The sequence below is a fragment of the Hypanus sabinus genome, chromosome 10, assembly GCF_030144855.1.
Source record: "Hypanus sabinus isolate sHypSab1 chromosome 10, sHypSab1.hap1, whole genome shotgun sequence".
Lineage (NCBI taxonomy): Eukaryota > Metazoa > Chordata > Chondrichthyes > Myliobatiformes > Dasyatidae > Hypanus > Hypanus sabinus.
Window position 1 is genome coordinate 33,718,739 of NC_082715.1, and position 25,599 is coordinate 33,744,337.

Below are 25,599 nucleotides of genomic sequence, written 5' to 3' on the forward strand. Positions count from 1 at the left end.
TTTATAAAGCCTCAATATTACATCCTTGCTTTTACGTTCCAGTCCCTTCAAAATGAATGCTAACATCACGTTACCCTTCAATCTACAAATTAACCTTTAGGGAATCCTGCATAAGGACTAAGTCCATTTGCACCTCAGATTTTTGAATTTTCTCTCCATTTAGAAAATAGTCTATGCTTTTATTTCTTCTATCAAATTGCATGGCCATGACTCTGTATTCCGTCTGCCACTTCTTTGCCCATTTACTGAATCTAAGTCCGTCTGTAGCCTCTCTACTTCTCAAATCCACCTTCCTCTCCACCTATCTTCATCTCATCCGTAGACTTGGCCACAAAGCCATCAATTCCAACGTCCGAGTCATTGACGTATAACATAAAAAGAAGTTGATATATTTCATCACCAACCTCTCAAAGCACTTCATCATGGTGCATGTGAGATCTGTTGGACAATAGTCATTGAGGCAGGACTCCGTGTTCTTCTTGGGCACCAGTATGATTGATCCCTGTTTGAATCAGGTGGGGACCTCAGACTGCTGAAGGAAGAGGGTGAAGATATCTGTAACCGGTCCAGCAAGTTGATCGTCATAGACCCACAGTACTCAGGTGGGAATGGTGCCTTCCGTAGATTCACCCTCTTGATGGATCATTTATGTTGACCTCAGACACTGAGCTCACAGGGTCATTGGGGGCTGTGGGGGTTCATAAAGGTGCTTCCATGTTCTTGGGAGTAACATGGATACGGCATGTTTTGAAGGTTGCAGCAAGGCAAGGGTGAAGATGTCTTCAAGCTCTGTGCTGTCACCCTTGCTTGCAGGTTAACCTTGAACATTGAGAGTCGAGCTCTGCATTTCACAGCTTTTCACTGGCTGTACCAAAACAAAAATATGAAGGATTGTAAGGAATACTAGCTATTTCACTGATTCTCATCTTATTGTAGATTTCATTGGTTATTAACACCTGAAATATGCATTACAATTGGTCCTTAGATATGCAAATAAAGGGATTCAGAAGTGCATGTTGTTTCAATTCAATCACTGCCTGTACAGAATTGGCAATTTTGAGCTGTAAATTCAGAGCGCTTCAGGGACAGGGATTGGACTGTTCTTGTGCACCAGTAAAGTGTGATTCAAAGTACATTTATTATCGAGGTGTGTGAGTATGCAGGCGGTGACAGTTCCACCAACTACAGTTGGCCCTCCTTATATGCGGATTCCGTATGCGCGGATTCAACCAACTGCAGATCAGGAAAACCCAGAAATTCTCTCTCCAGCACTCGTTGTTTGAGCATGTACAGACTATTTTTTCTTGTCATTATTCCCTAAACAATACAACTACTTACATAGCATTTACCTTGTATTAGGTATTATAGGTGGTCTAGAGATGATTTAAAAGTACCGGCAGTCCCCTGGTTATGAAAGGAGTCCATCGTTAAGTCAAATTTGAATTGTTCCGATTGTTGACCGACTGTAACCTAACACTTTTCCAATGCCCAATAACGTTTCACCTGTTTCCGATTGCTTTATTACTTCCACTTTATTTTCAATCGTGATTGTGATTATTTTCGTGAACAGATACACTACAGATTTAGAGCTGCGCTGGGTCCTAAAGTCCACCAGACTGAGACAGGTTAAATAAGGGACTTGAGCATCCAAGTTTTTTGGTCTCCGTGGGGGTCTCGGAACCAATCCCCCACGGATAAGGAGTGCCGACTGTAGATCCTGAAGACCCTTGGCTTTCAGCAGGTGATCTTGGATGTTCATTGGCCTCACTGGTTGGGTCATGTCAGACAGGAGCTTCAGAACTGCATACCTGAGCTTGTTTGCGAGCAGATTGCCCAGGCTTTATTTATTGAGAAAGTAAAATAAGCCCTGCAGACGTTTAATCCCCTACTGTTGGACGAAATGCATTTTCCCATGAGCATTGTAGAATATTTTACAGCACCAACGATCAGGGTTCCATTCCCATCGTTATCAATAAGGAGTCTGTACATTCACTCTGTGGCTGCATGTGTTTACTCCATGTTCCCTTGTTTCCTCCCACATTTCAAAGAAGTCAGGGTTAGAGTTGGTAAGGTGTGGGCATGCAATGTTGTCTCTGGATGCATGGCTACACTTGCAGCCTGCCCCCAGCATACCCTTGGACCCTTGATCATTAATACAGACCATGTATTTCACTGTATGTTTTGATGTTTCATTGTACACGTCTTAAATAAAGCTAATGTTTAAAAAAATCTTAATCTCTTTCTTTTCACTGGGAATGAGAACATAGTCCAAACCTTGTAGGCAATCCTTTTGCTCTTTGCGGAGAGTAGATACCTCTTCACTGCTGGATGGCCTACCACTCTCCGATAAGCTGCTACTTTTTTTCTGGCATTATTGACCAGATTTCGCCTTGTTCCCACCACCAAGATGGGTGGTGATGTGGCGATTGGCAAGATGCAAGACTATGGGGTGAACTCTGGGTGGTGCTGTGGCTGTTGGTTTGGGTGCAATAGTATACAGTGAACACTAGGTGGTGCTGTGGCTGTTGGTTTGGGTGTAAACAGAATTACCAAAGCCAGTGCAGCCTTTGGGAGACACCGTGAGAATGTATGGGAGCGGAGAGGACTCAGCCTTACCACCAAGCTGAAGGTCTACCGAGCAGTGGTTCTCACCACCCTCCTCTATGCCAGAGAGACCTGGACTGTCTACAGCAGACACGCTAAACAGCTCAACCACTTCCACTTGAGCTGCCTCCGCAGGCTTCTCCACGTACGATGGCAGGACAAAGTCCCAGACACGGAGGTCCTGGAGCGGGCTAGCACCCACAGCGTTTACACCCTCCTACAGAAAGCCCAAGCCAGATGGGCTGGCCATGTCATCAGGATGTTTGACAGTTGACTACCAAAACAGCTGCTGTATGGAGAGCTGAGCCAGGGCAAGCGCTCAGTTGAAGGACAGAAGAAACTTTTCAAAGACTGCCTCGAAGTGTCCCTCAAAGACCTCAACATCAATCCCAGTAGCTGGGAATCGCTTGCTCTGGACCGCCTAACCTGGTGGAGCAGGACCACTAAAGGAGTGTATGCAGCAGAAATCAGACGCACCGCAGAGGCTCTGAGGAAACATACCACGCGCAAGGCTCGAACTACCTCCACTTCCACTGCAGCACCTACCCTCATGTGTCCCACATGTGGGCGAGCTTTCAGGGCCCGGATTGGCCTCACCAGTCACCTTCGGACCCACAGTCACAAACCCCCCACCTGACAGAAGTCGTGGTCGTCTTCGACTCCGAAGGACGAACAACAACAACAACAATATAGGGTGAGTTCTAGGTGGTGCTGTGGCTGTTGGTTTGGGTGTAATAGTATAGGGTGAACACTGGGTGGTGCTGTGGCTGTTGGTTTGGGTGTAATAGTATAGGGTGAACACTGGGTGGTGCTGTGGCTGTTGGTTTGGGTGTAATAGTATAGGGTGAACACTGGGTGGTGCTGTGGCTGTTGGTTTGGGTGTAATAGTATAGGGTGAACACTGGGTGGTGCTGTGGCTGTTGGTTTGGGTGTAATAGTATAGGGTGAACACTGGGTGGTGCTGTGGCTGTTGGTTTGGGTGTAATAGTATAGGGTGAACACTGGGTGGTGCTGTGGCTGTTGGTTTGGGTGTAATAGTATAGGGTGAACACTGGGTGGTGCTGTGGCTGTTGGTTTGGGTGCAATAGTATAGGGTGAACACTGGGTGGTGCTGTGGCTGTTGGTTTGGGTGCAATAGTATAGGGTGAACACTAGGTGGTGCTGTGGTGGATTAACTGGATGAACTGGATGCAATGGTATTGGGTGAAATGCTGGAGGAATTGGGCAAGTCAGGCAGCATCAACGGAGGGGAATAAGCAATAATGTTTTAGGCCGAGACCCTTTATCAGGATTGGACAGGAAGGGGTAGAAGCCAGAATAGGACAGGGGAGGGGGGATGTGAAAGGTTACAAGCTGGCAGGTGAGACCAGGTGAGAGTGAAGGTGGGTGTGTGTAGGTGGGCAGAAGTAAGAAGCTGGGCGAGGATAGGTGGAAGAGGAAGAAGGAATCTGATAGGAGAGGAGTGTCGGTCATGGAAGAAAGGGAAGGAGGAGAAGCAGAGGAAGGTGATGGGCAGGTGAGGAGAAGTGAGGGAGTGAGAGGGTAATCAGAATGGGGAATGAAAAATGAATGAAGGAGGAGAAATTGTCAGAAAAACTGTGTGGCTGGTTGGCTGGTTTCCAAGGACTGGGCGGCGCAGTGATTTGTTGGTTGGGTGCAATAACATCAAGTGAGCACCAGGTGGCAGTTTGGCTGGTTGGCAGGTGTGAAGATTGGCTGTGTGCCTGCCAGTGGCAACAGATTGAAAATAAACTCTGTAGGGAAAATACTCGCGATAAGAGTGAAAGAGAGTATGGATCAGTGGAGTATGACACCTGAAGTGTTTTGGAAAGGAAGTAAACACTAAACTTGTAGCATCTTGTTATGTTTTTCATTAACATATCAAATAAAGAGCTGGTTCTATACCCTACTTTTTGGCAAAAGCTTGTGGTTTGAAGTGTTGATACTGTATCCCTCTAAACTAGACACAGTGCTGAACAAGACTTTTCAAAATTGGCATTGAAAAGTCACTGTTTAAGACTGTTAACCGCGCTTTCTTGGGTAACTTCTTTGAACTACACAAACAGTTTCAAGATTGCTCAGTTGATACAACGTTGATACTGCTTGTTTAACTTTTTTAAAATGTAACATTGTCACAAGAAAGAGGATTATTGAGAAATTTTATATTAGCGGAAAAAATCAGTGTTATTGGATTTTGGAAAATGGTAGCAAGTCTTGGCAATTAATTTTTATTCATAATTATGTAAATTACTAACAGCTGTTGCCGAGTACACTTCTGTGCCCACTTCAAACAGCTTAAGAATACTCATTTTCTGATGCCAGTTATCGGGAATGTTAGCTGCAGGTTAGGGCTCCAGAGCTGGTTGACATACGCAGCTTAGAAAAATCAACACCTTTAGAAAACGCTGTGTTGCTAGAGGTGTAGATATCAACTTGGTCACTTCTAGTGCTTAACATCTGAGCTCCAAAGCCTTATTAAAATTTGCCGATGACACCACCGTCATTGGCCAAAGCAAGAGTGGTGACGAATTAGCATATAGACGGCAGATCAATATCAGCAAGAACAAGGAGCCGATTATTCACTTCAGGATGAGGAAACCGTAAGTCCAAGAGCCTGTCCTCATCGGGGATCAGAGGTGGGGAGGGTCAGAAACTTTAAATTCCTCGGTGTTATCATTTTAGAGGAACTGTCCTGCGTTGAATACATAAATGCCATTACGAAGAATGCACATCAGCATTTCTACTTTCTTAGGAGATTGCAAGGATTCGACCTGTCATCTAAAGCTTTGCAAACATCTCCAGGTGTGTGGTGGAGAGTATATTGACTGGTTGCTTCATAGCCTGGTATGGAAATTCCAATGTGCTTGAATGGAAAATCCTACAAAAAGTAGTGGATACGGCCCAGTCCATCACAGCTAAAGCCTCCCCACTATTAAGCACATCTATACAGAGCGCTGTCACAGGAAAGCAGCATCCATCAGCAAGGACCCTCACCACCCAGGCCATCGGGAAGAAGGTACAGAAGCCTCAGAACTCACACCGCCAGGTTCAGGGACCGTTATTAACCCTCAGCAACAGGCTCTTGAACCAGAGGGGATAACTTCACTCAACTTCACTCACCCCATCAGTGAACTTTTCTCATAACTGATGGACTCACTTTCAAGGACTCTTCATCTCAAGCTCTCAATATTTATTTCATATTTATTTATTATTATTATTTTTATTTTGCATTTGCACAGTTGACTTTTGCACATTGCTGGTTTGTCCATCATGTTGGGGGTGGTCTTTCATTGATATTATTGTGTCACTTGCATTTACTGCTCAATAATCAATCTTCAAAGATTAATACCAAAGTACAAATATATCACCATGTACAATCCTGAGATTCGTTTTCTTGTGGGCAGACTCAATAAATAAACCATAATAGAATCAATAATTCTATCACTGGAATCCCAGGTGCACAATCTCAGGCTTGCATATGGTGACTGTATGTTCTTTGATAACAAATCTACTTCGAACTTTGAACATCAGTGTGAACAATAAATGCACCTGTGATTGCACTATTAAACAGATTTATTATTATTTAAACTGTTATTAGTTTATACTGTAAATAAAGGGCGGCGGGCTGGAGATACTAAAGGAGGTGTAAAACGCTCCTTCCCTCAGCTAGCCTGCACGTCAAGGTGTGACACCTGCTTAGCCCCCCCATCAGGGTCACGTGAAGCTAGGGGAGCAGGTGGTGGATGGTCGTATGAGCAGCTGGTGCACATCACACAAGTCCTGGTTGTATCACCACTGAAACCAGGGAGGCAATCTCTGAAGAGTATTGATAATGGCTGTGGTGTGCTGTCTTGTAAAGACACTGACCAGAAAGAAGGCAATAGCAAGCCACTTCTCTAGAACAATCATGGTCAAGACCACGATCACCCACCTCATATGACATGGCATATAATGAATGAATGAACTGTGTATAAAGATGTTCCTTTGATCTGGAGCAGACATTAGCGTGGAAAGAACCATCATGTGCTTTGTAGCTAATAAGATGCTTGAGTAATTGAAGATCAGATCACGTCATCCTTCAACATATGAGTTCAACATACATTCGTATTCCACCATTGAAAAGGAATGGGCCTGATATGTAACAAGTCTATTCTGTGTGCCCTATCTGCGAGTTCTTAGTTTCTTTGAATGTCCAATGGTCTATAGATCTCTGTCCTTTGAACATAGAACATAGAATATAGTACAGCACAGTACAGGCCATTCGGCCCCCAATGTTGTGCTGAACCTTAACCCTGCCTCCCATATATCCCCTCCCCACCTTAAATTCCTCCATATACCTGTCTAGTAGTCTCTTAAATTTCACTAGTGTAATTCAGAATTTCTGAATTACTACCCATTTACTACCCGAGACAAAAGAAATATACACATAGCTCAAAGACTGGTGGCAGAGAAGTGGCTTTGAATTCTTGGAGCATTGCCACCACCAGGGGAAAGGAGGGAGCTATTCTGATAGGATGGGCTTCACTTGAGTCATGTTAGGAGCAGAGTTGTGGTGAATGGCATCAGTAGGGTCTTAAGCTAAACAGTGGGGGGAGGGGGGTTTCAATGGCACAGTAGAATGAGGAAGAGTTTAAAGGGAAGCGAAGTGCAGGAAAGGTTATTGAACTCTCCAAATTAAAAAAAAAAGTAGGGTAGGGAGTTCAGAAAGGGTTTAGAACAACATCAGGGTGACTAGAGAGGGAGGTAATGAATCCATGACTGAAGATGTTGTATTTGAATGTACGTTGTGTAAGTAACAAGAGAAATGAGGTTACAGCACAGATACCATCACAGAGACAGGGCTGAATGGGTATCAGAGCCGTGAGCTAAATATCCAAGGATCTGCACATTATTGACAAGGCAGGCAGGTGGGCAGCAGGGATGGGCTGGCTCTGTCGGTAGCAAGGAGCAATATAGGATCAGATGATGTGGAAACTATGCGTGTGGGTTTGAGGAGCTGGAAAGGTAAAAAAGACTCTGATGGGAGTTACGTACAATTCTCTGAATAAAGGTCACGACATGGAGATAGAAAAGGAATGCGCGAAAGGTACTGTTACAGTGGGATCGGAGGGGACTTCAATATTCAGATTGGTAGTGAAAGCCAGATTGGTAGTTGACCTTAAGAAAGTAAATTCATGGGATATCTACAAGATGCCATTTTAGATGAGCTTGTGGTGGATGCCACTAAGGAACAGACTATAGTGAATTTGTAATGAGGGAGACCTGATCAAGGAGCTTAAGGTGAAGGAATCCTTAGGAGGCAGTGACAATAATATAATAGAATTCATCCTGCAGTTTGAGAGAGAGAAGCTGAAATCCGTTGTAATGGCTGTGCAGATGAGTAAAGGGAACTATAGGTAACCTTGAGGGAGAGCAGGCCGGAATGGATTGGAAGGGGATCCGAGCCGGAAAGACAGCGGAGCTGCAATGGTGGGAGTTTCCTGGGGTAATTTGGGAGATGCGGAAGAATTTCTTCCCATGGAAGAAGGAGGACACTGAAGGGAAGACAGTTCAACTATGGCTGGCAAGGGCAGTCAGCAGCAACATAAAAGAATAGCAATATGGCAAAGATTAGTGGGCAGCCAAGAGGTTGGAAAGCCTTTTAAAGCTACAACAGATAACTAAAGCAGCTATGAAGGAGAAGATGAAATACAGGGGTAAATTAGCCAAAAAAGTAAAAGGAGACTCCAGAAGTGGAATAACTCCAGGTCATTTGAGAGGCAGAAAGGGTAATAGATTGGGCATATAGAGAGGTAGTTACACCCAAGGAGCAGGACACAGGAAACTGGATGACAGTCAAGAAAGGGTACTCCTGCAGAGTACCCCTGTGGCTATCCCCCTCAACAAGTATATCAATTTGGATACTGTCAGGGGGGAGATGACATAACAGAGGAAAGTCACAGTGTTCAGGTCTCTGGCACTGAGTCTACCTCTGTGACTCTGAAGGGAAGGAGGGAGAAGAGGCACACTGTGGTGATAGGGGAATGGACAGGAGGTTCTGTGGGTGAGAACAAGATTCCCAGATGGTATGACATCTCCCAGGTTCCAGGATCTGGGGTATCTCATTGATTCCTCAGCATTTTTAACTGGTAAGGTGAACAGCCAGAAGTTGTGGTCCATGTAGGTATCAATGATATGGGTAGGATGAGTGATGAGGTTCTGCATAGGGAGTTAAAGGGCTGGACCACCAGGGTTGTGATCTCAGGATTGCTACCCATGCCACATGCTAGTGAGGCTAGAACTAGGAAAATCATATTATTTAATACATGACTAAGAAGTTGGTGTGGGAGGGAGGGAAGAAGACTTTTGGATCATTGGGCTTTCTTTCAGGGAAGGTGGGACCTGTAAAGAAGGGACAGATTGCACCTGAACTGGAAGAGAACTAACATCCTAGCTGCAAACACGAGGAAATCTGCAGATGCTGGAAATTCAAACAACACACACACAAAACCTGTAAGGAGAAGCGCTGAGTCCTGACGAAGGGTCTCGACCCAAAACATCGACAGTGCTTCTCCTTATAGATGCTGCCTGGCCTGCTGTGTTCCACTAGCATTTTGTGTGTGTTGTTTTAATATCCTAGCTGGACAATTTGTTCGTTCTGCACAGAGGGGTTTACTTTAGAGTTGCAAGGGGGTGGGAACCAGAATGCCAGAACAGATAGTGGAGAGGTTGTGGAGGCAGATTTTGGTAAGACTTCAGATAAAGTCAGGAATCAAAAGGTTGAGCATGGTGCGACTAGTGTCCTGAGCTGCCTATATTTCAATGCAAGAAGTGTCATAGGAAAGGCTGATAAAAGTGCTGAAGATGAGATAGCTGGTTTACAAACAGAGGCAATGTGTAGTGAAGAGAGGCTGTTGATAGAGCAAAATTGCAGTCAACAGGATGAGTTGTAATGTAAAAAGGTGAACAAAATCGAAAAGGGTGAATACAGGACTGAAGATGTGGTGCTTGAATGTGTGCAGTATACGGAATGAGGTGTTGCAGATTGGCAGGTATGATGTTGTAGACATCACGGAATCATGGTGAAAGAGATTATAGCCGAGGGCTTCATGTCGAAGGATACACCTTGTATCAAAAAGATGGGTAGGAAAGCAAAGGGGGCAGCATGGCTCTGTTAGTAAAAAATGAAATCAAGTCATTAGAAAGAGTTGACATAGAATGGGAAGGTGTTGAATCATTGTGGATAGAATGAAGGGACTGCAAGGGTAAAAAAGACTCTGATGGGAGTTGTATACAGGCCCCCAAACAGTAGTAAAGATGTGGTCTACAAATTACAATGGGAGATAGAAAATGCATGCCAAAAGGGCAATGTTACAATAGTCAATATGCAGATAGATTGAGAAAATCAGGTTGGTGCTGGATTCCAGGAGGGGGAGTTTCTAGAGTGCCTACAAGATGGCTTTTTAGAGCTGCTCCACTAAAGGATCGGCTATTCTGGAATGGGTGTTGTGAAATGAACCAGAATTGATTAGAGAGCTTAGGGTAAAATAGACCTTAGGGGAAGAGATCATAACATGATCAAATTCACCATGAAATTCGAGAAGGAGAAGCTGAAGTCTTACAGTGAGTAAAAGGAATTACAGAAGCACGAGAGAGGATTTGGCCAAAATGGTTTGGAAAAGAACACTGGTGGGGATGATGGCAGAGCAGCAACGTCTGGAATTTCTGGAAGCAATTCAGAAGGCACAGGATAGATACATCCCAAAGAGGAGGAATTATTCTAAAGCTAAGATGACACAACTATGGCTAACAAAGGAAGTCAAAGCCAGAATAAAAGCCAAAAAGAGGGCATATAATAGAGCAAAAATTAGTCATTAGTTAGGGGATTTTGAAGCCTTTAAAAACCAACAGAAGGCAACTGAAAAAGTCATTAACAAGGAAAAGATGGAAAACAAAACTAAGTTAGCCAGCAATATTAAAGAGGATACCAAATGTTTATTCAGATGCATGAAGTGTAAAGGAGAAGTGAGGGTGGATATTGGACTGCTGGAAAATGATGCTGGAGAGGTAGTGATGAGGGACAAGAAAATGAGGGAGGATCTGAATGTTCACTGTGGAACACAGTAGCAGCACGGTGGAAGTTCGAGGTGTCAGGGGGCATGAAGTGTGTGAAGTTACCATAACTAGAGAAGTTTTTGGGAAACTGAACGGTCTGAAGGTAGATAAGTCACCTGGACTAGATGGTGTATTCAGAGTTCTGAAAGGTGGCTGAAGAGATCATGGAGGCATTGGTAATGATCTTTAAAGAATCACAAGATTTTAGAAGACTGGAAAGTTGCAATTGTCACTCCACTCTTCAAGAAGGGAGAGAGACGGAAGAAAGGAAACTATAAGCCAGTTAGTCTGACCTCAGTGGTTGGGAAGGTGTTGGAGTCGATTATTAAAGATGAGGTCTCAGGGTACTTGGAGGCACATGATAAAATAGGCCAAAGTCAGCCTGGTTTCCTCAAGGAAATATCTTGCCTGACAAATCTGTTGGAATTCTTTGAAGAAACAACAAGCAGGATAGACAAAGGAGGATCAGTTGATGAAGTGTTCTTGGATTTTCAGAAGGCCTTTGACAAGGTGCACACATGGTGTTACAGGAAAGATTCTAGCATGGATAAAACAGTGGCAGGTTGGCAGGAGGCAAAGAGTGGGAATAAAGGGAACCTTTTCTGGCTGGCTGCCAGTGACTAGTGGTTTCACAGGGGTCTGTGTTGAAACTGATTCTTTTTACGTTATATGTCAATGATTTGGTTGATGGAATTGATGGGTTTGTTGAAAAGTTTGCAGATGATATGAAGTAGATGGAGGGACAGATAGTTTTGAGGATGTAGGGCAGCTACGTAGACAGATTAAGAGAATAGGCAAAGAAATGACGGATGGAATAGTGTTGGGAAGTATATAAGTCATGCACTTTGGTAGAAGAAATGAAAGGGTTGAATATTTTCTAAATGGAGAGAGAATTTTAAAAAATTTGAGGTGCAAAGGGACTTGGGAGCTCTTGTGCCAGATTCCCTGAAGGTTAGTTTGCGGATTGAGTCTGTGGTGAAGAAGGCAAATGCAATGTTAGCATTCATTTCAAGAGGGCTAGAACATAAAGCAAGGATGCAATGTTAAAACTTTATAAAGCCCTGCTGAGGCCTCATTTGGAGTATTGTGAACAGTTTAGGGCCCCTTATCTTAGAAAGGTTGTGCTGAAATTGGAGAGGGTTCAAGGAGGTTCATGAAAATGATTCCAGATTTGAATGGTTTGTCATATGAAGAGCACTTGATGGCTCTGGACCTGTATTCACTAGAATTCAGAAGAGTGAGGGATGACCTTATGGAACCCTATCGAATGCTGAAAGGCCTTGACAGAATGGATGTGGAGAGGGTGTTTCCTGTACTGGGAGAGTCTAAGACCAGAGGACACAGCCTCAGAATAGAGGGGCATCCTTTTAGAATAGAGATGAGGAGGAATTTCTTTAGCCAGAGAGTGGTAAATCTGTGGAATACTTTGCCACAGGCAGCTGTAGAGGCCAAGTCTAGGTGTATATTTAAGGCAGAGATGAATAAATTCTTGATTGGTCGGGGCATGAAGGGATATGGGGAGAAGGCAGGAGACCGGGGCTGAGAGGAAATCTGGATCAGCCATGGTGAAATGGGCCAAATGGTCTAATTCTGCTGCTCTATCTTATGATCTTTATGGTCAACTGATGCTACTTATAAACGGTTTGCTCTATGCACGATGTACTGTCTTAATGCCCACACTAGTTAGAAACTGTTTGGCATAATTTTCCTGCTCCAGTTAAGCGGCAAAGTGCCATTGCAGCAAAATCTGCAAAAACGTCAAAGGCCTTCAAGATACACCAAAGCAGGTCCAGCTGCTGAACAAAGGCGACTCAAGTGTAATGTGTGTACTCAACATCCGATGAGATGATGGAGACCTCCAGCCAGGAAGCAGCCCACAGAGCTGAAGATCTCTTCACACCTGAGCCACCTAGTGCCAATGAAGGGACCAAGTGAGTGCCCCCTCTGTCACAAGGAAAGAGAGGATCAGATGGCCTGAACCATCAGACAATGTATCTTGGAAGCAGTTTGATGGTGACCTGGATTGCTTCTTGGAAGCTACGTTGGCAAGACCTGTCTACAGAAAGTCAGCTCCCTCACAGTCATTGTGTTCAACTTTGCTGAAGAACGATTTGGCCCAATGGAGAAGAAAAGGGATCTTAAACCATTATGATGAACAGGAGGGAGAGGGAGATTCACCACCTGAGAAGCAGGATAAAGACCCTGAACAACCAATTCAGAAACAGTTCACCTGACGAAAAAGCAGGTGTCAAACTGTGGGGACAGCTGGTCGAGGGTGGAGCAGCTGTGAAAGCAAAGAACGGGGGAAGAGAGAAGACGGGAGCAGTATTTTAACAAGCCATTCAGGTTCACCAGGGCTCTTCTTAACTAGTGAAAATCTGGCACCCTAACCAGCTCAAAGCAGGAGGTGAAAGAATTTCTGTGGGAAACGCACAGCGATCCCCGTGGGAATCATGTTCGAAAATTCAGCTCAGAAGTCCCCCAACCGAGAATCTCAGCAACTGTGCTGAATGTGGCAGAGCCTACATGGCAGAAGGTCCAGGATATCATCAAGAGAGCAAAGTCATCTGCCGTCCCAGGACCAAGTGACACGCCCTACAAGGTTTATAAGAAATGCCCAAAGCTCCTCTGGAGATTGTGGAAGATAATGAGGAAGATTTGGACAAAAGGCTCTATCCCACCAAGCTGGAAAATGGCTGAAGAGTGCTTTATTCCCAAGGTGCTTTTTCTGGGTGCCTTGAACACATCTCAATAATCAGCCAATTGATCGGCGAGGCCTTGCGGATGAAAGGTGACCCAACAGTTGTTTGGTTAGACCTAGCCAACACCAACAGATCAATTCCACACATGCCCATCCAGGCCAGCCTGGACCACTACCACATCCCACCAGTAACGTGAGAAATGATCACCAGCTACCTGGGAGGATTCAAGCTACGCTTCGCTTCAGCTCACTTTACAATCAGGTGGCAAGACCCCCAAAAAAGGGATTCCTACTGATTGTACCATCTCCCTCATCTTAACCACTGTAACCCATGTCCAAGCAAGATGGGCAATGGAAACCCTGGACACCGTAGCTACCTGGGCTAGGATGATCTTCAAGGCCAGAAAGTCCAGGTGCACGGTGATCAAAAAGGGCAAGGTTACTAGCAAGTTCAGTCTTCAAATACAGGGAGGAGTCACTCCATCCATAGGGGACAACCCAGTCAAGTGTCTGGGAAAGTGGTTTAATGTAGCAATGGTGGACAGTGCCAACGTCACTGACACTGCAAAGCAGGCTGAAGAGTGGCTGAAGAAGATCGACAGAACTGGACTCCCTGGTAAATTTAGGACATGGTTGCACCAGCACGGTCTTCTACCAAGGCTGCTCTGGCTTTTCATGGTGCACGAGTTCCCCATAAGAACACAGAAAATAGGTGCAGGAATAGGCCATTCAGCCCGAGCCTGCACCGCTATTCAGTATGATCATGACTGATCATCCAACTCAGAACCCTGTACCTGCTTTCTCTCCATACCCCCGATCCCTTTAGCCACAAGGGCCATATCTAACTTCCTCTTAAATATAGCCAATGAACCGGCCTCAACTGTTTCCTGGGGCAAAGAATTCCACAGATTCACCACTCTCTGTGTGAAGAAGTTTTTCCTCATCTCGGTCCTAAAAGGCCTCCCCTTTATCCTTAAACTGCGAGCCCTCGTTCTGGACTTCCCCAACATCGGAAACAATCTTCCTGCATCTATGCATCTAGTCTGTTCAATCCCTTTAGAAGTTTATCCCCATGACTACTGTAGAAGGCATCGAGAGGAAAGTCGACAAGCACCTGCACAGGAGGCTGGGGTATCCCCCAAGTTTTTCTTCAGTGGGGCTGTACACAAGATCAGGCCAGCCACAGCTCCCATTGTCATCGGTAGCAGAGGGGTTCAAGGTGGCAAAGTATAGAGTTGTGTTGACACTGAGGGGCTCAGATGACAAACTAATAATTTAAGCAGGAGTCACAACAAGACTGGGCTGAAAGTGGGCTGCCAACTCGGCTACAGACCAGGCAGTGAGCTTCCTGCAATTGACAGACATCAGTGGAAACCCACACCTGGGTCAGCAAGGCCTCGGCTCTGCACACTTCCAGTGACGGGGGAGTGGAAGTGAAAGGGACAGGCACGACATGATCCAGGCAGGGGTAAGAAATCATGAGGACAAAAGACGGTTAAGGAAGGCAGTGGAGTTGGGGAGGAGATGGGATCTTCCCAAGCGCAAGGTCACTTGGGCAGAGCTTTGGAGACTGGAGCCCTTCTGCATTTCTTGCATCCTATGGTCTGTGTTTGACACTCTCCCTACACTGGCAGAGACAGAGAGTGGGAATAAAGGAGTTACTTTCAAGACGGCAGTTGGTGACTAGTGGAATTCTGCAGGGGTCTGAACTTTTTACTTCACAGTTTGATAATCCGGAATGAAGGAATGGATGTCATTGTGACCAGGTTTTGTAGATAATAGCTAGATAGATAGGGGGACAGGTAATTTTGCAGATGCAGGGAGTCTGCAGGAGAGCCTAGATAGGTTGTGAGAGGAGGCAAATAGAATATACTATAGGGAAGTGTAAGCTCATGCACTTTGGTAGGGAGAATGAAAGTACTGAGGGAGAGAATTCAGAACTTCGAGGCATAGAGGGACTTGGAAGATCTGGCTCAGGGTTTCCTGAAGATTAGCTTGCTAACTGAGTTGCTAGCAAAGAAGACAAATGCAATGTTAACATTCATTTTGATGAAGGGACGAAGGCACTGACGAGGCTTTCTAAGGCATTGGTCCAATCACATTTGGAATACCGTGAGCAACTTTGTGTCACTTCTCTAAGGAGCGATGTTCTGGGCCTGAAGTAAGTGGGTGAAAGGTTACAGGGAGAAAGCAGGAGAACGGGGTTTAAAAAAAAATCAGACTTAAGTGGGTAAACCCTTTTCCAAACAGAGTTTTGAAGATTCTAATTAAGATGGTAGTATTGAAAAATTATCTGAATTGGCTGCTTTTATCACTTTACTGCAGGAACTTTGCAAGTATAAAGAAACTGAACAGGAGACTGAAATGCTAATGGCAGCTCTTACAGCCATGCAGGACAAAACTCAGCACTTAGAAACCAATCTCAGTGCAGAGACCAGGATCAAACTGGACCTTTTCTCTGCTCTTGGAGATGCCAGGAGACAACTAGAGATTGCACAAGGTAAGTAGTGTTTACAATATTAAAGTCATTGTTATCATTTATAATGAATTTTCATGGCCTTTTTGAGAACTAAGTGTGCCAGTACTATTTTGGGGCATGGAGGTTGTGCAGAAGAAAGATCTACCATACCATTACTGCTCCTGTGTTTTACAATCCAACAGTAAAAGCTGACATTTTGACAGGCGTCAATGTGATTTATTGACATATCACACACTGAGGACCAATTTGCCATATGTCTGGGTTTTCAATTTTACCACTTGTAAAATACATGAGGCACAGTTAGCATAAGAACAAGCCTTAAGACACAGAGAGGGATGTCTTATTCTTTCCTGGTGCTTTACCTCCTCTGTTTGGTTCTTGTGCTCTTCCATCTATTTTTGTGCTCTTTCTGGTTACAACTCTAACCTGTGAACCATGGTGCTCCTGTGAATAAACTAGGTTCAGGGAGTGGAAGCACCCTCCCCTCGTGGCAATATGCTGTTGGCGGCTACCCTCCCCCCCCCCCCATCCTTGCTGCTCGCAGTTATATTGTGAGTTATCATTCTCCCTTCCAAATTCTTAACATTTATTGTCATTAAACCCAATTTACTCAGCAATTTTACATAAAGACAAAAAAATTCATGATTCATATTCTTTATTGTCATTTGTCAATACACAAATGTAAATGAGAATGAAAAATATAGCACAATAAGCATAAAGAACACAAAAACACATTAAAAAATATATATAATATATGTACTAGCTTATCTACATAGTCTGCTTGCATGTATACAGTGTTGGAAAATGCATGATCATGAACTTTGGTAGTAGAAATAAATGTCAGACTATTTTCTAAACAGGGAGAAAATCCAAGTATCTGAGATGCAAAGGAGCTTTGGAAGTCCTTGTGCAGAACACCCTAAATAGCAACTTGCAGGTTGTGTCGGTGGTGAGGAAGGCAAATGCAATGTTAGCATTCATTTCAAGAGGTCTAGAATACAAGAGCAGGGATGTGATGCTGAGGCTTTATAAGGCACTGGTGAGCCCTCGCCTTGAGTATTGTGAACAGTTTTGGGCTCCTCATCTTAGAACAGATGTACTGGCATTGGAGAGAGTCCAGGAGACGTTCACAAGGATGATTCCAGGAATGAAAGGGTTATCATACAAGGGACGTTTAATTGCTCCGGGTCTGTACTCGCTGTAATTTGGAAGGATGAGGGGGAGCTCATTGAAACCTTTTGAATGTTGAAAGGCCTAGACAGAGTAGATGTGGAAAGGGTGTTTCCCCTGGTGGGTGAGTCTAGGACAAGAGGGCACAGCCTCAAGAAAGACGGGGGTCCATTTAAAATGTAGATGCAGAGAAATTTTTTCAGCCAGAGGGAGGTGAATTTGTGAAATTTGTTATCACAGGCAGCTGTGGAGGCCAGGTCATTGGGTGTATTTAAGGCAGAGATTGATAGGTTCTTGATTGGCCACAGCATCAAAGGTCACAGGGAGAAGATCGGGAAGTGGGACTGAGGAGAGGATAAAGGGATGAGCCATGATTGAATGGCGGAGCAGACTCAAAGAGCCAAATGGCCTAATTCTGCTCCTATGTCTTATGGTCTAGTGTGACACTATGTGCAGAAGTATCTGCACATAAGATGACTTTGAAAATAAATGATAATGAAGTGGAGGCGGGGAGTGTGGTGGGGTGGGTTAATGGGTGGAGGTGTTGATCAGCCTGATGTCTTGGGGGAAGTAACTGTTACTTGAGTCTGGTGGATGTTGCATCGCCCCTGATGGGAGTGGGACCAATAGTCCATGAGAATTGTTTACTATGTAAACAATTCCACCGGGAATGAACAAAGGCAATAAATATTTAAAAACAGACGCTATCGGAGGATAGGCAACCTGGCATGAAATTAACATAAATTATTATGCATTACTTTTGTTTTGCAGGACATATAATCCAACAAGATCAGGAAATTGAAGAGCTCAAACAGAAAGTTGCAGAAGTGATGGCAGTTATGCCGGGGATCACTTACAGCGTGGCCAATACACTCAGTCCTGCAACTTCACACTATTCCTCTAAGTTTGTGGAAACTGGGAATTCTGTACTTGATACTAATACTTCAATGTACCAGCCTCTGAAGAAATAAGTGCACTATCCTCCCTTATTAACCGTTAATTATTATGACCTTTTACGCATGTTTCGTGCTGGAGGAGGTGAATCTTTTTTTCTATTCAGAAGTACTGATTTATCTTTTGATTGGATTTGAGGGGTCTTTAGGTTATGATTATATGGAATTAAGGTGCTTCGTATCGTATAATTGGCTAGGTTCTTCAGAGAACTTGGACATCTGGAAGCATTTGGCCATTGTTATGTCCTTCAGTCAATCCAAAACTTTATAAATTCTGCCTGAAGACCTTCATGTAGCACCTTACTGCTTAACTGGTATTGATACGACCTTTGAACAATGGCAGCATGTTATGACATTTTTCTTTTGCTTGAAGCAGCAGTGAAAATTAAGACGAGAAAATCTACAGATGCTGGAGATCCAAAGTAACACACGCCATGCTGGAGGAACTCAGCAGGCTGGACAGCATCAATGGAGAAGAGACAGAAACTGTTGACATTTTGGGCCGAGACCCTTCATCGGGACTCTGAGAATTAACACTGGATTAAACACTAAATCGGCATTAACAAGCAAATCGTAAGAAAGCACAAGGATGATTATTGCAAAACAGTGCTGAGGAATTAACATTAAACTAAAGAAAGAACAAATTTCTAGCAGAGCAGGTCCATTATTTGCACTGCTGTGAATCTTATTCATGGGTTCACCAAAAGCATAGCAAAACCAAGATAATAACGGGTAACATATGAACATTAAAAATGTCGTCACTTAAAAGCAACATTAGTTAAATGTTTAAGACTTCTGTAGTATTAAAGATATGAATAGGCTGAATCATTGTTCCTCTTCCTTGAATAGTTAATAGAAAATTATTTAATAATACAGTCACTAAAGACCATCTGCAAATTCCTTTTTAATCTTATTCCAGAAATGCTAACACTGCTGTACATGTTAATTCTTTGACCAACACTCTTAAGCCGTCTGTAATAATATGTCTATTGTTCCACAGAAACTCTTTGATATTTACTGTAACACTCTCCCCAACATCAATTAAAAGTCTAACCTTATCCACTCATCCTCAGGTACATTCTAAACTAACATTTCGCATCGTGTTTGTCATTTCTACCTTATGTTGTAGCTCCCTATTTGTAACTGACGTTTGGTCCCAGGCGGTAATATAGAAACTGCCATAATTGTGTTAAAACATAATAATGACATTTCTCAATAAAGGAGCAAGGGCCAGTTTCACATGTGTTCTGGATAATTAGGGCAATGTAAAATAGAGGCTGCTTAAACATGAGAGAGGTTGTTATTTTACACAAATGATCTTGTGGTTGTTGGTAGCATCAGTGTTTATGGTTTATATAGTTGTAAGCAAATTGTCAAGATATTGGGAATTTTGATTCTGGATGACTGAGTTTTAAGAGAGTTGCATTCTACTTATTTAGTCTGCAAATCACAAATAATGCGTCAGAAAACATGCACAGTTTTTGATGTCTTGTGGTTGATTACCGTCTAGTGTTTTGAATATCTAAGTATTGTTGCTCGAAGGTCGTCTGAGAACAGATACAATTGCATAAAATTCCCTTGTGTGAATCATGAGATGAAACAGTGTCCTGCTCTAGGCACATCTTAACAGCTTCCATGGGCCTAGGGCCACACTGTCTGGTAATGATGGCAGTAGGGTGAAATGAGAAAATGTCACATAATGGAGAGAGGACACTGCTTATCAGGATAGCAATGGGAAGAGAGTAGCATAATTGAGGGGTTCATTGAACAATTCAATAAAGTGTTGATTCTCTTTCAGAAAAGTGATGAAGGCCTTCTCTTCATTTGTTTTTCCATTAGCCTAACGTGAGGGAGCGGCTACTTTAAATTTTACATTTCCCTAGTCTGCCTTCATAGTGGGATTGAATGAATGATCTGGCATATTGTTTGCCTCTGAATTTTAATTAATTTTGGTCGCAGTACAGTGAGAGTCTGCACGAATCCTGACTATGTAAATTAACTTCAGAAATGTTCATAATGACTAGGCCAATAAAATATTTTCTGACAGCAACAATGGAAGTTCTGTGATCAGACAGGTGACTTGGACTGAAATAAAAATAACTCTTCATTAATTGTAGCTAAAGTAGTATTAAAACGGTGATGGTGCAGTTTTTAGGCAAGGTAAGAATCCCACTGCATCATTAGCTTCTTGTGTTCATTTTACTTTCTAGTGCAAATGGTGGATTAACTGATTGCTAGACTAGTTCTTAAATAATACTTATGATGTTCTTTAAGATATGAATCATTTACATGAACATCCATACTCCTAACTCATCCAAGAGCTAACATTCTTCCATCAGATTCTGTTGTTTTACTCATTAATCATACATTTGTTCAGATTGATCCAAATTCCTTCAGACATTATTTGCTTTGTCGTTCAGTGGGATTTTCATTTTCTCCAGCTCTCCCCACCATCTAAGCTCTTCAAAAACACATTAGCATGAGTCCAACGTAAATAATTCATCAGGAATGAGATTTCCCACCACACTGGTCTGAAAAATGACAGCCTGCAGGTTTCACTAATTTTATTTCTTTTGAAACTATGCAGTTTAAAGGGCCAGCACTCAAACTGCATTTGTTGACCTCAGAGCCTCAAGTACAACCTTGTGTGTGCCTTGACTGCTTTGCCATAGAAACCAGGGCCAAAGTCCACTTTAGCAACCAAGTCACAGGATCTGTCCTGACTGCTACTGATCTCAACCACATCTCACTGTTTGATGTTCCCTATTGCATTAGGGAGCTCATCCAAATGACAGACACAAGGAAAGCGCATTTCCTTCACCCAACAGAAACAAGCGTAAGAATTTGCCTGCAAGGCAGGCTTTTCCACAACACAGGCCTTAATGAACTCCACTTATTTTCTCCCTACCAACCTCCTGCCAAGAATGCTTTGATCTAGCATTGCAGGGTTTACATGGTCCCCTTGTCAAAGAGATCATGTAAATCCTGTTCTTCACTAGTCTGTTCAGGTTCCCTTGAGTCTCTAGAACATTTGTACGATCCCTCCCACCATTTATTCATTCAATAACAACACTTCCCTGTGTTTGGAAGAGTGCTGCTGGGATTACCTTCTATAAGTTGCTGCAATATTTCACCTGCTGCACCACCCACGTACCTAGAACTGCAGGAACCTGAAACAATCAGTAGGAGTGCTGTCCTGAAACAACAGGGTCACATTTGGCATGGAACGTACATAGAGAGCTCGATATTCTCCCTCATTATGTGAGTTTCACAAAATGCATGAAACCCAATATAATGGTGTGGCACAATTCTCAGGTTCTCATATCTTCTCATCATTGTTCAGTTCTTTCAGGGTTCAGCAAACAATAATTAGTAGAATCTAATTTAAATGCTGGTCTTTGGGGTTGTATTAGCTCTAGTACAAGCATATATTGCTCTCAACTGGAATCCCAGTCTTCAGTACTATTTACAATTAGATAAACATAAGTCTTTGATAGTATTATCTGAAGTAGGCAGTGAAAATTATGTAGGAATATTAACTTTTTATTAAATTTAATGAAATACACCTCCTGTCTAGAAAGTGTATTACAATAATTTAGAAATGCTTTTACAGTGGCAGACTTGTGCTGTGTGCATTTGCATTTAAAATTAAAATAAATCACAGGGGTAAAAAAGCATACAGGATTCCCTGCTTTAATGCCTGACTAACTTCCCATTGTCTATGGGGAAAGCAAAAGAAATCCAGCCTTGTGTTTGAAGCGTCAAGTTAAATAAATACAACTCTGCATTGATATTCCTGCTGTAGCATTACATCTTAGTCTTCCAGACAGCAGAATGGGGTGAATATGCTGAATATAGAACGTCTCAAAGACAGCGGTATGGGGTGTATGTGCAAGCAGTCATTTGGTGCGGAATATAGAAAGTTCCAAGAATTTGAAAGCCGGCTGTTGTTATTTGCTGTGGAGAGGAACTGTTTAATTATCTTTGTGAAATTAAATGGGTAAATCTATAGAAAACAGACAAACCAAGATGTGAATTGTCAGACACAGCTCAATGGATGCAACTGATACTAACCTGCACAGATTCCCAGGAAAGACCAGGACAAAGAACCGAAGTTTCCATGGTTAGGCAGATAGAACAAAAATAGTTGTTAAATACTGTGTAAGCTAACAGAATCTGTAGATCTTCCAGAGATTTATATATCATTTTATTAAGTTTGTATTGACACACAATAACCTTATACTATAATTTCAATACATGATTTCTCTAGATGGACCAAGTCTAGTTGTAGTTACTTTTCACTTTTCTTGGCAAAGCTGATTTTCAAGATTGTATTAAATAAATTGAGAAGGAGAAATTTAGGCCTTCAACATCCATCTTGGATACCAGCAGGCAGGGCTTCACATTACTACTTCAATAAGAGTTAATTGTTTATCTCTCTAAGAAGAGATTTGGACAAGTACATTAAAAACTCATTTACCAAAATAGCAGAGAAATTCAATTCTGTCAAATGTACATTGAGTGGTGTCATATTATTTCTAAAAATATAGTTTCATGATCATAGTGCAGCTTTCTTTTCTTGAAACAATGCCTTCTGCTGAAGTTGAGACATTACATTGATTAAATCACATTGCTGATTGTAAGCTGCAGTTTGTTTCTGCAAGCTCGAAAGACCTGGTGCTATGAACTCATGAAATGCAGAAGCATTCCTGCGCTAAGTTTTATTAAACAATTAGAAGTTGTGCTGTGCTTAATGCTATTTTGAAATGTCTGGCATCATTATTATGACTGAAAAGTATTCCATCATACCCAAAATTTGTATTTGCCATTAATGGATGAAATTTGGTCCTGGACACAAACCAAAAATGGCATTTAAGGAATATATGGTTTATACTTCAATGATTTTCACTTTGTTGAAGTTTTAAGCCAATTCCTCACAAACAGTGGTTCTATGAGAAGGAGGAATATGATGTTTGGAATTGAAAGGAGGCAACTGGAACATTAGGATTAAAGGGAGTGGCAATTAGGATACTGGGAAGTGCGGTATTAGATCAGGGAAGGTGTGATCATTATGGGTTGTGAACGGTTAAGCAGAATTGGAAATTTTGATAGCTCTAGGCTATTTGCAAAGAGTTAAGGTGCTCAGAACTGCAACAGAATTGGAACTGTGTTTCAGTGGGCAATCCAGTGTTGCAAACGGGAACTCAAGTATGTGTGGTTTCCAACATATTCATGATGAAAGATGCCTAACCCTTTCTTCAATCATGGCCTTAGGACCATTCCTTTCTACTTTTTAAACAAGGTAATCAAGAATTCACTTTCAATGCATGATAAGTGCATTCGCCTGATGAAGCATGTAGGTAGGTTGGAGGCCATTTCATGCATTTCATGCTTGGAGGCCATTTCTGCTTACATTTGAAGTCTCTATATTTGGAAAAAAATTATTTGATAAAATTGAATAGCAGAAGTGGAATTATCGTCTGTAATTGCATGAACAAAACAAAAAAAAAACTCTGAACTTACTGTTTGTTAATTAGATAAAAGAAAAAAATATCTTATTCTTATATGTACTTTCTGCAGCTTTTATCTGATGTAAATTGTTTTTCTAAAATAGAACATTTTGTCAGTTAAATTGATTAACCCAAAATACAAATCTTGTGAAACTATTTTATTCCCATACTGGAACTAAAAAACCTCCAGATGTGGAAATTTTCTCTGACTCTATTTTAGTTTACTGATTATTTGAATTTTATAGGAATGCATTTTTTGGCAATTAATAGTTGGTAGAAGGTAAGCAATTTTGAGGGCATTTCTCACTCAAGGTTTAATTGTGAAACAGGGATTCTCTATATTTTAGTATAAAATCACTATTTGTGAGTAAATATTTGTGGGATCAATTAAGATGAGCACAAGTGTTTTATTGTGCCAAAGCATGGAATCTTCCCTAACCATCTAGTATTTATTAACTGTTTATTATTTATAAATTATTTTAAAATAAATTTTTATGTACCAGAACAATGATCATGGTGAAAGCAATGTGTAGTAACAAAAAATTATGTGCTGTTAAATGCTAAATTTGAAAGACAGGTCAAATATGTTTAAATAGTTTTGCTTATTTAGTATTCCAATCATTTCTACTACTTACATTAAAAATTGGGGAAAATGTTGCACTCCTTGGAAAGAATCGAGGAGACTGTAGTGTATAAGAGCATTACTGAATTTTTCCCCAGATTCCCAAGGTTTTGAAAACAACTTAAGTTTGACATGCTGTTTGCACTTATTATCTTTAATGCTAAGAAGCATTTAGGAGTGCTAATAGGCAACAAAATAAGTACCAATGACATGCAAGTTTTAAATGGCTGCATGTAATTGTGGAGAAATATATATAATATTTAGAAACAGAAAATGTTTTACAATGAGTGAAACTACATGGTGATACTATTAGTTGGCATCATAAAAGCTTTCTTACAATATTTTATTTTCTACTGTTTTAAAAAGTTGTTAATCCCCATTATAATTATTTCTCTGTAGAACAGCATAATTTCTATATCAACATTTATCCAAATAATAGTAAAACGTTTTAAGTATTCCACATACACTCCACCCCAATTCTCATCCTTTAATTCACCTTCAACATCTTTCTGTTTTTCCTGTTATCTGTTTTCCCAATGTTCAAAGAAGTATTAGCAACCTTGATTTATTTTCTTAAAAATTCATTCAGACACTATTTAACAGATACACTGAAGATTTCCTCAGTGTACCAGTTAATTTCAAAATGAGTACAGGAATTTTGTGATAATTAAACTTCTTTTTACTTCTACTAAGAATGATGAAAAAGGATTTCTGTGGAGTTTGTTTTAGAACTACAGAATATTAGCTGCCGTTTCTACTGTTTTTTACTGTGTATTGAATAATTTTTGAACTTGTTTTTGTTAATATATTTTACAGAGAAGATTTGTTATTTACTTCAAAATGACTTTTTTGCTATTTAATGGAAAACAGTCAAGCATTTGTATAAGGTAGCAAGCACGTAGTCAGTTTTGTAATAAATTCTGAAATTTGGAAAAGTTGATGGACCTGGTAATGTTTTAAAATATTTACAAAGTTGTAATGTATTAGACTGAGAAACCTAGCTGTGTGTAGTCATTGTATCAGTGATTGTAGCTATGTGTCATGTTAAAATGTTAGTTTTGGAAATACTAGGCTGCGTAGATCACCTCCAAATGCTACATGGATAAGTGAAAGATATTTACTCCTCTGGAAGAATTAGGCTCTGATTCAAAAAGCATTTTTTTTCTTGTTCTGTGACAAGGCAAGTATAATTCTTCTGCAATTTTACATGTCCTGGAGATTGTACAATACAACAACTCTTAGAAAATCAACCCTTGCATTTTTACTTCATTGTGTGAACAAAGCCCACAGTCTTTCTTCAAGTGGCAACAGTATTGGTTTCATGAGAGGCAATAGACTTAATACAGGGGTTCCCAACTTTTTTTTATTCCACGGACGAACACCAGTAAGCAAATGGTCCACAGACCCCAGGTTGGGAAGCCCCGACTTAATCGAAATTGGGAGAGGCAGCCATGCTGAAATTTACA

The 25,599-nt window shown here is 41.8% G+C and overlaps 1 protein-coding gene across 1 annotated transcript in view; it reads left to right on the forward strand.

Annotated features, from left to right (window-relative positions):
- LOC132400421 (macoilin-like) overlaps nucleotides 1–19,256 on the forward strand; it is a 70,640-nt gene extending 51,384 nt beyond the window's left edge. The window contains exons 10-11 of the mRNA XM_059981359.1: nucleotides 15,725–15,899; nucleotides 17,820–19,256. Coding sequence (XP_059837342.1) covers nucleotides 15,725–15,899; nucleotides 17,820–18,019 — 375 coding nt within the window. The 3' untranslated portion in view covers nucleotides 18,020–19,256. The remainder of the gene's footprint in view (nucleotides 1–15,724; nucleotides 15,900–17,819) is intronic.
- The last annotated feature ends 6,343 nt before the right edge of the window (nucleotides 19,257–25,599 follow it).